At 48.6% G+C, this 11,124-nt stretch overlaps 1 protein-coding gene across 1 annotated transcript in view; it reads right to left on the reverse strand.

The window, feature by feature from the left end:
* LOC104618271 (glypican-3-like) overlaps positions 1-10,807 on the reverse strand; it is a gene marked incomplete at both ends in the record, with an annotated part of 59,785 nt that extends 48,978 nt beyond the window's left edge. Inside the window, 2 exons of the mRNA XM_010283817.1 lie at positions 7,741-7,866; positions 10,674-10,807. Of these exons, the coding sequence (XP_010282119.1) occupies positions 7,741-7,866; positions 10,674-10,807 (260 nt within the window). The remainder of the gene's footprint in view (positions 1-7,740; positions 7,867-10,673) is intronic.
* Positions 10,808-11,124: the final 317 nt, after the last annotated feature.

Consider the following 11,124-nt stretch of genomic DNA (forward strand, 5'->3'; position numbering starts at 1 on the left):
AAAGCTGGAAAAGGCAGCTGGCACCCCTCCCTGCAGCCTGGGCCAAGCAGCCAGGCCTTAATATGGCAGTAAGATGCCTTTGCAGACCCTTTCGAGCCGGAGGACTGGGGGTCCCAGGGCTGTCCCCATGCAGGCTCTCCTGCGTCTCACTGAGCTGCTGCTGGGCTGGTGGGCTCGCAGGTCCCATTGCAAAGCAAAGCCAAAGCATCACCTTCTTCCCACGTTCCCAGCCACAGCTCAAAGGAGAAATCTCAGAGCCATCTCAAGCTGCTTTCAACATATGCCAATAAAACAGCCCGTTCTGCGGGACACTTGTGCCACTCCACAAAACCCACCACATACCTCTGCCATGGTGATATAGGCATTGAACAGCAAATATGCACAGTGGTTAAAGTCCACCCCATGGTCCCAGGGGGTCCCTGCGCCAAAGGGGTATCAGTGTTGCAACATGAGCATGGTCTGGCTTCCACTTCATAAGCAAAGCCCAAAATACTTTCCTCTTTGACGTGTGTCGACGTCAGTGAGCAGCATCTCCTCGCCTGGGCTCCCTGGGTATGGGCTCTTGCTGGGGACATGGTATTTTCCAAAAACAAATGTCACATTGTAAAATGTGCTGATAAGCAGCCTCACTAAAAATGACTTTAAAGATAACCACGTGATAAAAACACTGATTATCTGAGGTCTTCTGTGGGGATAGCACAACTACAAACCCTTCCTGCTCCTTCTCATCCACCAGCAATAAATGTCAAAGTATGCAGTTAAATTAAGGGTTTTTCCCCCCTTCTTTCCTCCCTACCATCCACAAATGTCTCCTGCGAACATTTGGTCATTCCAGTCCAAATGCAGGTCCTTCCAGGCTTTCATTTCAGAGCAAGGAAGACAACATGACAAATGCAATTTAAATATATGGCAATGAATGTAAAATGTGTGTTCATCCCACTTGGCCGTGCTAGGCTTTGAGGTGAGTTACTGCAATGCCTGACATGTGATTTAGAGAAAGTAATCCTGTAAGTCAAACATAAAGAATTACACCTTTTAGAAAAAGGAAAGTAAGTTTTTCATTCAAGTAACAATTAATTTTTGCCTGCTTTCCAGTTGCCAAGGATTTATTCAAATGCAGCTCCACAATTTAAATGGCATGATAGCCCTTGCAGGCTCTTCCTCTACTATCTCTGTTCACTGAATCATACTTGTTTGAGGGAATGGATGAGGGACAAATACAACAGTCTGCTACAAGACAGGACTCCAATACAAAAGAAGAGGTTTCACTGCACAGGACTTAACAACCAAGCTTGAGAGAGCAGGATTTCCAGCACCTGCAAGCCCCTGAAGCTGCTCTGCATTTCAAGACATGACTTACTACAGGCCATGTGGGCTGGTGACACCAAGTCCTCACCACACAGAAGGTAAAAAGATACAAAAAATGGGAGACAGGAAAGAAAAGTTTCGCCCCCACACTCCTGGCAGGAACCCAAGTCTTATCCCCAGCTGGTTTCCATGGGTCAGTGAAGGTATGCATAGTGGTAGTGCCCACGTTTTACTCTCTCTGGCCCAGCTCCCATTTGGTTTAGTGTGACAACCTTAGTGTCACATCAGCAGTGCAAACGGCAGGAGCCAAAAGGCTGGAAGGGTTGTTCCAATCCACCCATGCCACCCTGCAGCCAGAGAGTAACTCCTGGATGAGTCCATAAGAGCTGATAACTTCTGTCCCTGACAGTTTCCTCTCTAGACACTGTCCAGAGATACCTGGTCAATCATACCAAGTGCCCCAGCCCAGCCATGGGCTGGCTGAGGCTGCAGGCCAGCCAAAAGCCCACAGCCCACCCCAGCTGTCCTCTTCCATACAGAGCGCATGGTGCCACCATCCCTTGACCATATGCAGACACGTGTTATGTGGGGGTGCAGATGGCAGGAGAGAATTGGGGTGTATGGCTCTTGGGTGCCTTCCCAGCTTGCAATGTGTGCTTGACTGCTTGCTTGTAGTAAGTGCTTGCAGTCATTGCAGAGCTTGCAATGCCACAGTCAATTTACACCACCAGCAGCTCTGAGCAAGCTTCTTCAGAAGCAACCAGGACGATCGAACACTCTCAGCAAGGAACATTCTCACCTAAACAAAAAGGAGACGTTTTCTGCTGGATTTCCAAGTATCAACCACCTCGCAGCCTGGTCTCACTACCATGAGAGCCCTCGGAGATCCTGCTGTACGAGTTCCCTGCCAAAGGGATGTGCTGCCTCTTCCCAACCACCTTGCGCAATGTGCTACAGCCAGTAAGCATGCTGCAGATGTTGATTTGTTTTATTAAATGTGAAGTCTCAGATAATCACCTGGTTCTGGAAGATGGGACTTTAAGAACAGCAAAAACTGTAATATTCATAGCAAAACAATAGGAGTTTGAAGCATAAAGGGACAGCCTGAAGTCTCCCTACATTCTTACTTCAATTGAGTAAAGTTCAAGACAAATAGATTATGGAAAAATTGGCTAAACCTGAGATCAAGCAGCAGGCTTAATATAGGAAAATTCATGATCTTCATTTCTGAAATACTCTGGAAACAATTATGGCCACTCAATAACCCACTGAATTTGCCTACTATCCTTTCATTATAGCTTACATTTGCTACAAAGCTGTGTTTTATGTGCTTGAAAAGTTATACAGCCTCCCTCTTTGGGGACTCCATTGTATCAGATATTTTGCAACACTGCCAGAAATAACCAAACCCTTCATGAACTAAAGGGTTATTGCTGGCATAGAATTTCCTTTGTTCCAATTACAGAATCTCATTTTTCTCTCTTGCTTGCAATTGTGCTTTCATTGTTTATGATTTGTATGATTAAAACAAACCACAGTATGTTGGCAACAGCAAGGAAATCTGAGACTTTTAGCTTGAAGAAGAGAATCTGGCAAGGTGCTAAAAATATATTAATTTGGAATCGGTATAAAGAGAACAAGAGTTATGCGGATGATTTAGATTAATGTACAAGTTTGTCATGAGAAATTTGGAAATGGCAGTATCTAACAGTAATACTTAATGTGCTTACAAGTTTTGCAGTGGGCAAATGTTGCTGTCGTTCTATTCAGAACAGCTTGAAAGGAATATACTCATGTAAGCAGATTATTAAACTCTGAGAACCTAGATTTTAATAGGCTTTTAGTATTAAATGCTGCAAAACCCTGATACTACATGCAAGGTTCAAATCACCTTTGAGATTCAGATGCCTAACTCCCATAGAAACTGAGATGAGTTCGATATCTCAACACCCACTTGACTTAAGCTGAAGTCTTTAAATGAGCTAATTATTCAGTCAGGACTTCAGTGATAAGAATCACCCTCTGGTTTTTCTCAACACTGAATGGAGAGATGGATAAGAGAGGCTGGACAACATCATCTCACTACCCAACACCACCAGCGTAAGGGCAGGGAGGAGGATGGGGCATGAAGACAAAAAGAGGCAAGGAAGGGCATGTTGGCAACCCTCACTTAGGCAGGTTTAAGCTGTTGCACACCCACCCTTTATGCATGTCCAGCCCTCTCCTATCTCAGGGAAGTGCTTGTCAATTAATTGATCCCAGGAAAGCTGCAGAGGTGCACAGGGGTGCACAGACAGAAGGAGATCCAGTAGGTCTGGTTCCCAGCTACCACAAACACCCAAGCACCGTGACCCCTCAACAAGCTCTTCACAAGTGGTGCAGTGTGCCACATGTAGCTTTTGCTGTGAATCTTTGTGGTGTCACATAAAAGCACAATATGTTTTTGCACGCTTCAAAGTGTGAAAAGCAGTAATTTCTTGCCTTTTCTTTTTTCTTCCCACTTTAGCTTATGTTCTTCAACCAAGCAGCAACAGCACAGCAAAAGACACAGGCACCGCTGGGTGCGTGACCAGAAAAAATCAGCCTTCCTTGTATGATTGCCACTCTTTGCTTTTTTTTTTTTTTTTTTTTTTTTGCATTTTGCCATTACTTCTGACAGATCAAGGCACCATGTCCTAAACCCACATAAGGGATGGTGATCAAGCTACCAATCCACAGAGCAAACCTAGGGAAGGAGGATGAATTCTTGCCATTAGATGGTCCAACCCAGAGAAGTGAGACAGGCAACAGATCACAAAATAAGACTCAGTAAAAGAAAATGAGGGATGAATCATATCAAAAATGCTAGAATACACAAAGCAGGATGAGTGATGCTGACCCATAAGCAGAGCATATTGCATGTCATCTCCACCACAAGCCAAGGCATAGAAAGCTCTCGGTCAAGAGGGTTCTCAGAGCTCTTCATTTCAGGGGGGTTGCAAGGGGCTGCACCAGGCAAGGAGTGCACTCACTGCATGCATAACCCTGCTCCATCGGTGGGAAATCTCAGAGCCACACTGAAACAAGAACATAGCTCAAGTAGAGTCAGACCTCGATCAACACAATCAGCGAAGTACAGTCTGCACAGGACTGCACTGGAACGGTTCGTTGCGTCAGAAGAAACGCACAGTAAAATAACTCCAGCTGGCTGCATCGCATTGGAGGCCCAGACAAACACGCCACGTTCGATCAGGGCCAAGGGAATTAAGGGCAAGGAGGAAATGGAGGAGAGTTCAAAGCTTAAAATGGGAAATGAGACCCACTGGAAAGACGTTGAGTGTGTCCAGTCTGCAAGGAGGAGGGACACGCTCACTCTCTGCTGATAACAAAGCACTGGGATAAACAGGACAGAGTAAATACCGATTCAGAAAAACACAAGAGGAGGAGCACAGGGTGCAGAAGGGACCATTTGCATCGAATAGCAGGATACACATTGTCAGTATTATCTTGAGTGCATTGGCATTGGCAAGCATTGGCAAGGGGCTGTGAAGTTGCTATTCCAGGCTTAATAAAACGTGTTATAGGAAAAGGGCTTAAAATAACTAGCAGATTTTGTCGTGGCAGAGAGGTCAGGAAACAGATAAACCAGTAGGGCTCATGTCTAACTTGATTAATATTCAGGTACTGCATTAAAGATGTGCGAGGTTCATGGCCACAAGCCCTACAGGAACACCACCAAAGCCCAGACATGCCCATATGGATGTTCATGCCGAGCTCACTGACACAGCAATGCCCAAGCAGCTTTATCTATTATCTGCACAGCATCAGCCATGGAAACACATGGAAACATGGCATCCACCCAACTATCCCTCTCCCCTTCAGCAGCTTCAGGGGGTACTTTTTAACCCATTCCTATGGTGGGCATCTCATATTGCTATGGGAATCACAAGGCATCTTCTCCGAGGCCCAGCTGCCACTCCACAGGGACATGGGTGGTCTTAGATTTTCCTATGAATGACCCAAAAACCCAAAGGAGTCTCAGGTTGTATGTCGTACCCATGCTCAGGCAACTCAATCCTGCCTCAAGGTGAAACATCTAGCTATGGCAACCACATGCAGCAGGTTAAGTGCAGGGCATGAGCATCTCCTCCTGTCCAGCCTGCTGAACTTCCAGCCAGGAAGATCTGATTTACAAAAGCCAATATCCAACAAAGCAAGAGGGAAACATTAAGATATAAAGTATATTTTACATGCACAAAACCTAGAAAATCAGACCCTTCTTTCTGGCAGCTGTTACACGCATGGAACAACTACCAGGTCAGTATCCTGAAATTAATACTAGAGATTCAAAAAACACCAAGTTTCTCGTAAAAAGTGGCAAGCTGGAATTTGATGACCAACAAGTGCATATTGAGCAAGCAGGAGAACTGGTATAGCCATGCCAGAAACACTCCAGTATATAAAGGTACATTCTCAGAGCAGCTTGGGAGAGAGCTCCTAGGCAGTGGAACAGCTGCTTGGCTCCCTCTTGAGGAAAACACTGAATAAAGAAACTGGTGGTTTGGGTTACTCAAGCACCATTACCTTAAATGCTCCTGATTTTCAGGAATCCTCCAAGACTCTTGAAAGAGATGCCACGCTGGAAAGTCCAAGCAGTCAGTTTTGGCTCCACATGAAGCAACAGAATTGACTTTAGAGCCGATTTTAGCTACATGTTTGTAGAGGGCAAGGAGGAGGGGAGTGGGAAGGCATGCTCTCTTCAAGCACAGCAGAGGATTTAATCCTTGACTTAATAGCCAGGCAGTCAGGAGATGAAATCATGGTGCCCCCTCTGTGCACGTACACTTTATCCTCTCCCTGCCTTGCCCCCTCCACATGCTGTGGCACCTACGTGACCTGTCATATTGTGCCACCAACACCGCAGCATTGTGGCAGGGGATCTAGGATGACATCTCTGCCTGTGATGGTCCACTGGCATTCTCAGCAGTGGAGAAGGCTATCATCTAAAGTCACGCTTAATCTGCAAATAACTCTGAACTTGTATTTGCAGGAGGATCTGGACTCAGCACCTTTCCATTGCTGCCACTTTACCCAGCTGTGGCGTCAGCAGGACCGTGGCCCCAGCGAAGTCATAAGCAAAGACCTCACCCTAGGTCCTCCCCCGCAAAGCTGCAGTGTTTATAGCACTGTTTTAAGATGTTTTAATTAACAATCAGTGAGACAGTACTGAAATAACCTTTTTTTTTCCAACTGTACTTCTCAATTAGGCATCGAAACTCAAGATTTTCCTGAAATAGGTACAGATAGAGGACACATTTTTCCTTCAGCAAAGTAAGTATATTTAATTAAGTGTGTGATCTTAGATGCTTGAGCAATTTTTTTCAAAAACTAGTTTGATGCTATTTTGGTCCCTTCTGTGTTTCAGGTCAGTATTGCAAGTACAGGCTAATTACCACCTGAAGTTACTGATCAAGAAGTCATAATTAATATCTCAACACTTCACCACTTCCTGATTTTATTTCTATTTCTTCCCTTATGCAAACTACTTAATAGCAAAGGATGCTTTGCAATGCAGGGTGATTAGAGGAGATTTATGTATAATTATAAAAAACATTTCCAAGTCCTATTTCCACATCCTTTAACATTCCTGAGGGGCATTTTTTGCAAGAAAAAAAAAAATCTTCATTTCTATTAACACTTCCTTCCCCTTTATGCTATTAATCCTGTACTTGCCTGTCTTCATTAACCTCAGAGTTACCACCAGCACATCCTCAGAACTGGTGAGTGGGGCAGGGAAAAGCAGCCAGGGCACGAGCTGGACGCTGGTGTGAATGGCTCCATCCAGGGAGGAGAGCCAGGGCTCAGTTGCAGGAAGATGGTCAGATGGCAGCAGTGGCACCACCAGAGCTCAGTGGTCCTGACCTCCAGCACAGAGCCACGGCCAAGGAAAAACCCAAAAAGATGGTCGTCTTTGTCATCTTTGTCACTCCTTGGATGGGGATGCCACCCATGCTGTCCTGCTATGACCACACAGAGCCAGGTTGGTGACATCCCCACCCCAGCATAGTGCATGGTGGCAACTGCCCCCATTGCTACTCTGGAGCAGCCAGCTCTGCACCGTAGTGCAGCCTCGCATGGGAGCATGGCTGTGCCGAGCTGCTGCTGCTCTCCCCTCTTGGCTCACCACTGCCAACCCACCCCGACCGAAACTCCTCATGGCTACAGGGTTTTCACAGCAGAGTGCAGAAAACTCGGTGGAGGGCAGCACACAACCACTTCTGCTCTCCGTACGGACTTTGCACATCCATCTGAGCTGCAGCGCGGGTGGACACCGGCTCTGTAAGAGGTTTCTGAAGAGAGCGAGCAGTGTCCTGGCCACAGACCCGTCCTGCTCCTGGCTAACAAAAGACAAGCAGTGCTGGGGAGAGGGAGAGAAAGGGAGGTATGATTCACCTCTCCACAACTTCTTGTCCGTTCCAGCAAAGAGTGTCATTCTGAACAGCAGAGCTGTGGTTGCAGATGTAGTCTGGCAAGCTGCTGTAAAAACTGCTGTGGGACTTCAGCTTCATAATGAGTTCCCTGGAAGAAAGAGTGGAAAAATGGTGCTCAGTTAAAAGAGGAAAAGAAGATGGGGCTGGTGCATTTTAAACAGTGAAGGTAGTCACACCAAACACAAGAATGTCTTATTTCTGACCTCAAGTAGCATTTTGCATCGTTTTTACTGACGTTACTCAGACAAGGGATCAAGTGTGTTTCACACAAGTGTGTTTCTTAGGGCAAAACTGCCTGTGATGGGAAGGATGCTGGGGCAGCAGAACCTCAGCCCAGCCATGCAGCACACCAAGGCGACACACTGTCTGTGCTCTCACAGCGCCTACGGAAAAGTGCACGAGAAAGCTGTGCGTACATGGGGTACACCCGAGCAGCAGGTGCTCAGACTGCCAGCAGTCCCCTCGGCTTTGCAGAAGGCAACGGAGGCCCTTCAGGAAAGGACAGCCATGTCACTCTGTCTGCCTGACATCGGCCATCCAACATGCCTGCAAGGGCAGGTGGCATTTTTGGTGGCAGACTGGAGCAGACACTCTCAGCACAGACCTGCATAGACACATAACACCAGGTTTCATGTTGCACTGTCAAAAACACCTGATTTCAGGGCAAGCGTTGGGCAAGCCATGGAGTCACAGTCTGCATTTGAAGGGGCAAGTTACACTCAGCAAAAAGGCTCGGCCCAGGAAGGCAGGAGGAGCCGCAGGAGCAGCGCTTGTGCCAGACGGGGGGGATGTGAATCGGGCTGCACCTCCACCCTGCGCCCTCCTTCCCAGCACCGAGGACCTTTGTCCCCAGCAGGTCCCCTTCAGCAGCGGTCCAGAGGTGTCAGGACACAGGCTGACCCCGGGGACTCTGACAGGGCTGCAGGAGCGGGATGCACCCGTCCCCCCAGACCAGGTCCGTCCCCTCCGGGCATTCAGCAGCTGTCATTAGGAAACACTGGCAGATTTAATTAGGTAAATGGCACAAAAGTACGACAATATGAATAGCAGGGACTGGAGGAAGTAAGACTTGGCCTCAGTCTCCTGGTTTGGGCTCAGCGTGTTTCCCCCTCTGGCAAGGAGTTATTTTTTGGCCTCCTCTCTCCCCGGCAGGGATGAGGAGGGATCAGCACTCCCAGGGGCATCCCCTTGGTGCCCGCAGCGGTGGGACTTCCAGGCCCTGCCAGCTGCAGGGGGGTGCCCAGCAGCACCAGGCTGCCAGACAGAGCAGGGCTGGTCTGGCCTAGGCAGGCTGGGGTGCCGAGGGGGGCCCAGCCCCCCCATCCCTCTTTGCCTGGGGATTTCGCGGGGTTCCCTCTCCGCCCGACTGCCAGCTGGGGGCAGGCGAAACAAGGATTAGACGGCCCAGCGCCAGCGAAGGCGGCCTGCGCTGCGCTGCCTTTTCGCTAACGAGGAGCCTGTTTCTGCCCCGATCGGACTGGCAGAGCCAGCAGCCAACGGAGGCAGAAGGCCACCCGAGTCCTCCCGTGGGTCACCACAACGCAAGCACCAAACCCGTCCGTCACTGCCCATGCCAATAAACAAGGGTTTGCCTGAGGAGTCGAAGGCCCTCCAAAGGGTGGGAGTTCAGCCCACAACCCCCCTGCACAAATTGGAAGGGTGCTCCAGGCATTCACCTTCTGCATGAACCACCACCTACGGCACCGCGCTTACGGTGGGGCAGGAGGTCCAATCAACACCATTTTGAAAGCCAAAATGAGGCAAGACCTGGGTCTTCAGTTGGGCCAAACCCCAAGCAGGACAAGCCTTACGCTGCCCACCACACCCAGCTCCTTACATCCTAGGCACTGCCTTGCTCCCCGTCGCACAGACCCCAGCAGCACTCAGGAGAACAGATGGAAGAAAACTTTCCTGGGGAGCAGAGCTCCCCGTCGGGCAAGGCAGGGAAGGGAAGGGAGAAACTCCTCTGTCTCTGCAGGTATGAGCTCATGTAATTCATTGCAGCAGATTTCATTAGACTTCACAGTCCTCAAAGGACATCTCCGGCAGAGCCTGGGCTGTGCAACCCTCCGACGTGTTGAGACAACGGAGGAATGCAAGCCCTGGTGCTGTATCTCATGGGAACCGTATCAAGAATGTAGCCTGTTACACTTTAAAGAGAAATCCATCCAACTTCGTCTATCCCCAGTTCCAAAAATTGCCAAGCTTGCCTGTTTCTCTTCTGCAGGGAGTTTTTTTGTACTCAAGACAGCAGCAAAGGCACCGCACGTCTCTGGGTGTGCTTTCAGATCCAGAGGGGAGATGCTTCTCTCTGAGACACCAGCATGAGCCCACTGAATTACAGCTTCTATTTACAGAGGGAAGGAAGCACAAGGTGCAGTGCCAGCAGCGGAGGCACCTGCTTCACTTTGAAGTTATTCAGTAGAAGGCTGTTAACATTCCTGAACTACCGTAAAACTGCACAAAAACAGTTAAATGAGTCCCCCTTACCTACACACACAGTGTTACATGCAATGTTTCACGCTAAAGTTCCACCTATAACTACACCTGTGAGTATTTTTGGCAGTATAGCAGTGCCCACGCAAGCCAGATGAGGCATTTGGTGTACGACCCTGGGTGCCTGGTGCATTGCAAAAAGGCAAAACAAAGATGAAAAGCGGGAGGCAGTTCTGCAGGTTTTTAAAAAAAAAAAAAATAGATGCACTAGGTGAGAAAACACACGTAGACACCTCACTGCACTTCAGAGCCAGCCAAAGAGCAGCTCTGATGGTCAGAGTCAAAACCAGCTACAGATTTATGGGTGAGGGAAATTAGGAGCTCTTTGGGGCCATCCCATACAATGAGTGCTCCTGCAGCCCATCCCACGGGCACCGCACTCAGCCCGAGCACTCTCACCTCCTCCTGCTCGACAAAGTTTCTTCTTGCTCGATGTGAGTCACCTTCAGCACTTTCTTGTCAATGAAAAGGTCTTCAGGGTAATTAGCTGATCGATACTGCCTCTGCTGAGCATGGCCGCATAACCGGCTGATCTGGAAAACACAAACACAGCAGCATGAGGAAATGCTGGGACCAGAAACACTGCAGGAAAAGAGCTGAGATGCACACTGGCCCCTGCACACGAGCTGGTCGGTCAGTCCTGTCATCCCCAGCTCATGCAAGTGCCTGAAAGCAAACCACTGCTCTATCCCCTGTGGAAGGGAAGGAAGGAAACTTCAGGAAAGATTTTTGGGCATCAAAGTGCCCCATGATTGTCAAAACCCCTGAGCTGCAGGTATGACCAGCAACACTCCCTACTGCTGACTTAAACTCACGCTGGTAGGAGGGGGCTTGAGATGTTCCCCACTCC

This window comes from Phaethon lepturus, unplaced genomic scaffold, assembly GCF_000687285.1.
Source record: "Phaethon lepturus isolate BGI_N335 unplaced genomic scaffold, ASM68728v1 scaffold35953, whole genome shotgun sequence".
Taxonomy (NCBI): domain Eukaryota; kingdom Metazoa; phylum Chordata; class Aves; order Phaethontiformes; family Phaethontidae; genus Phaethon; species Phaethon lepturus.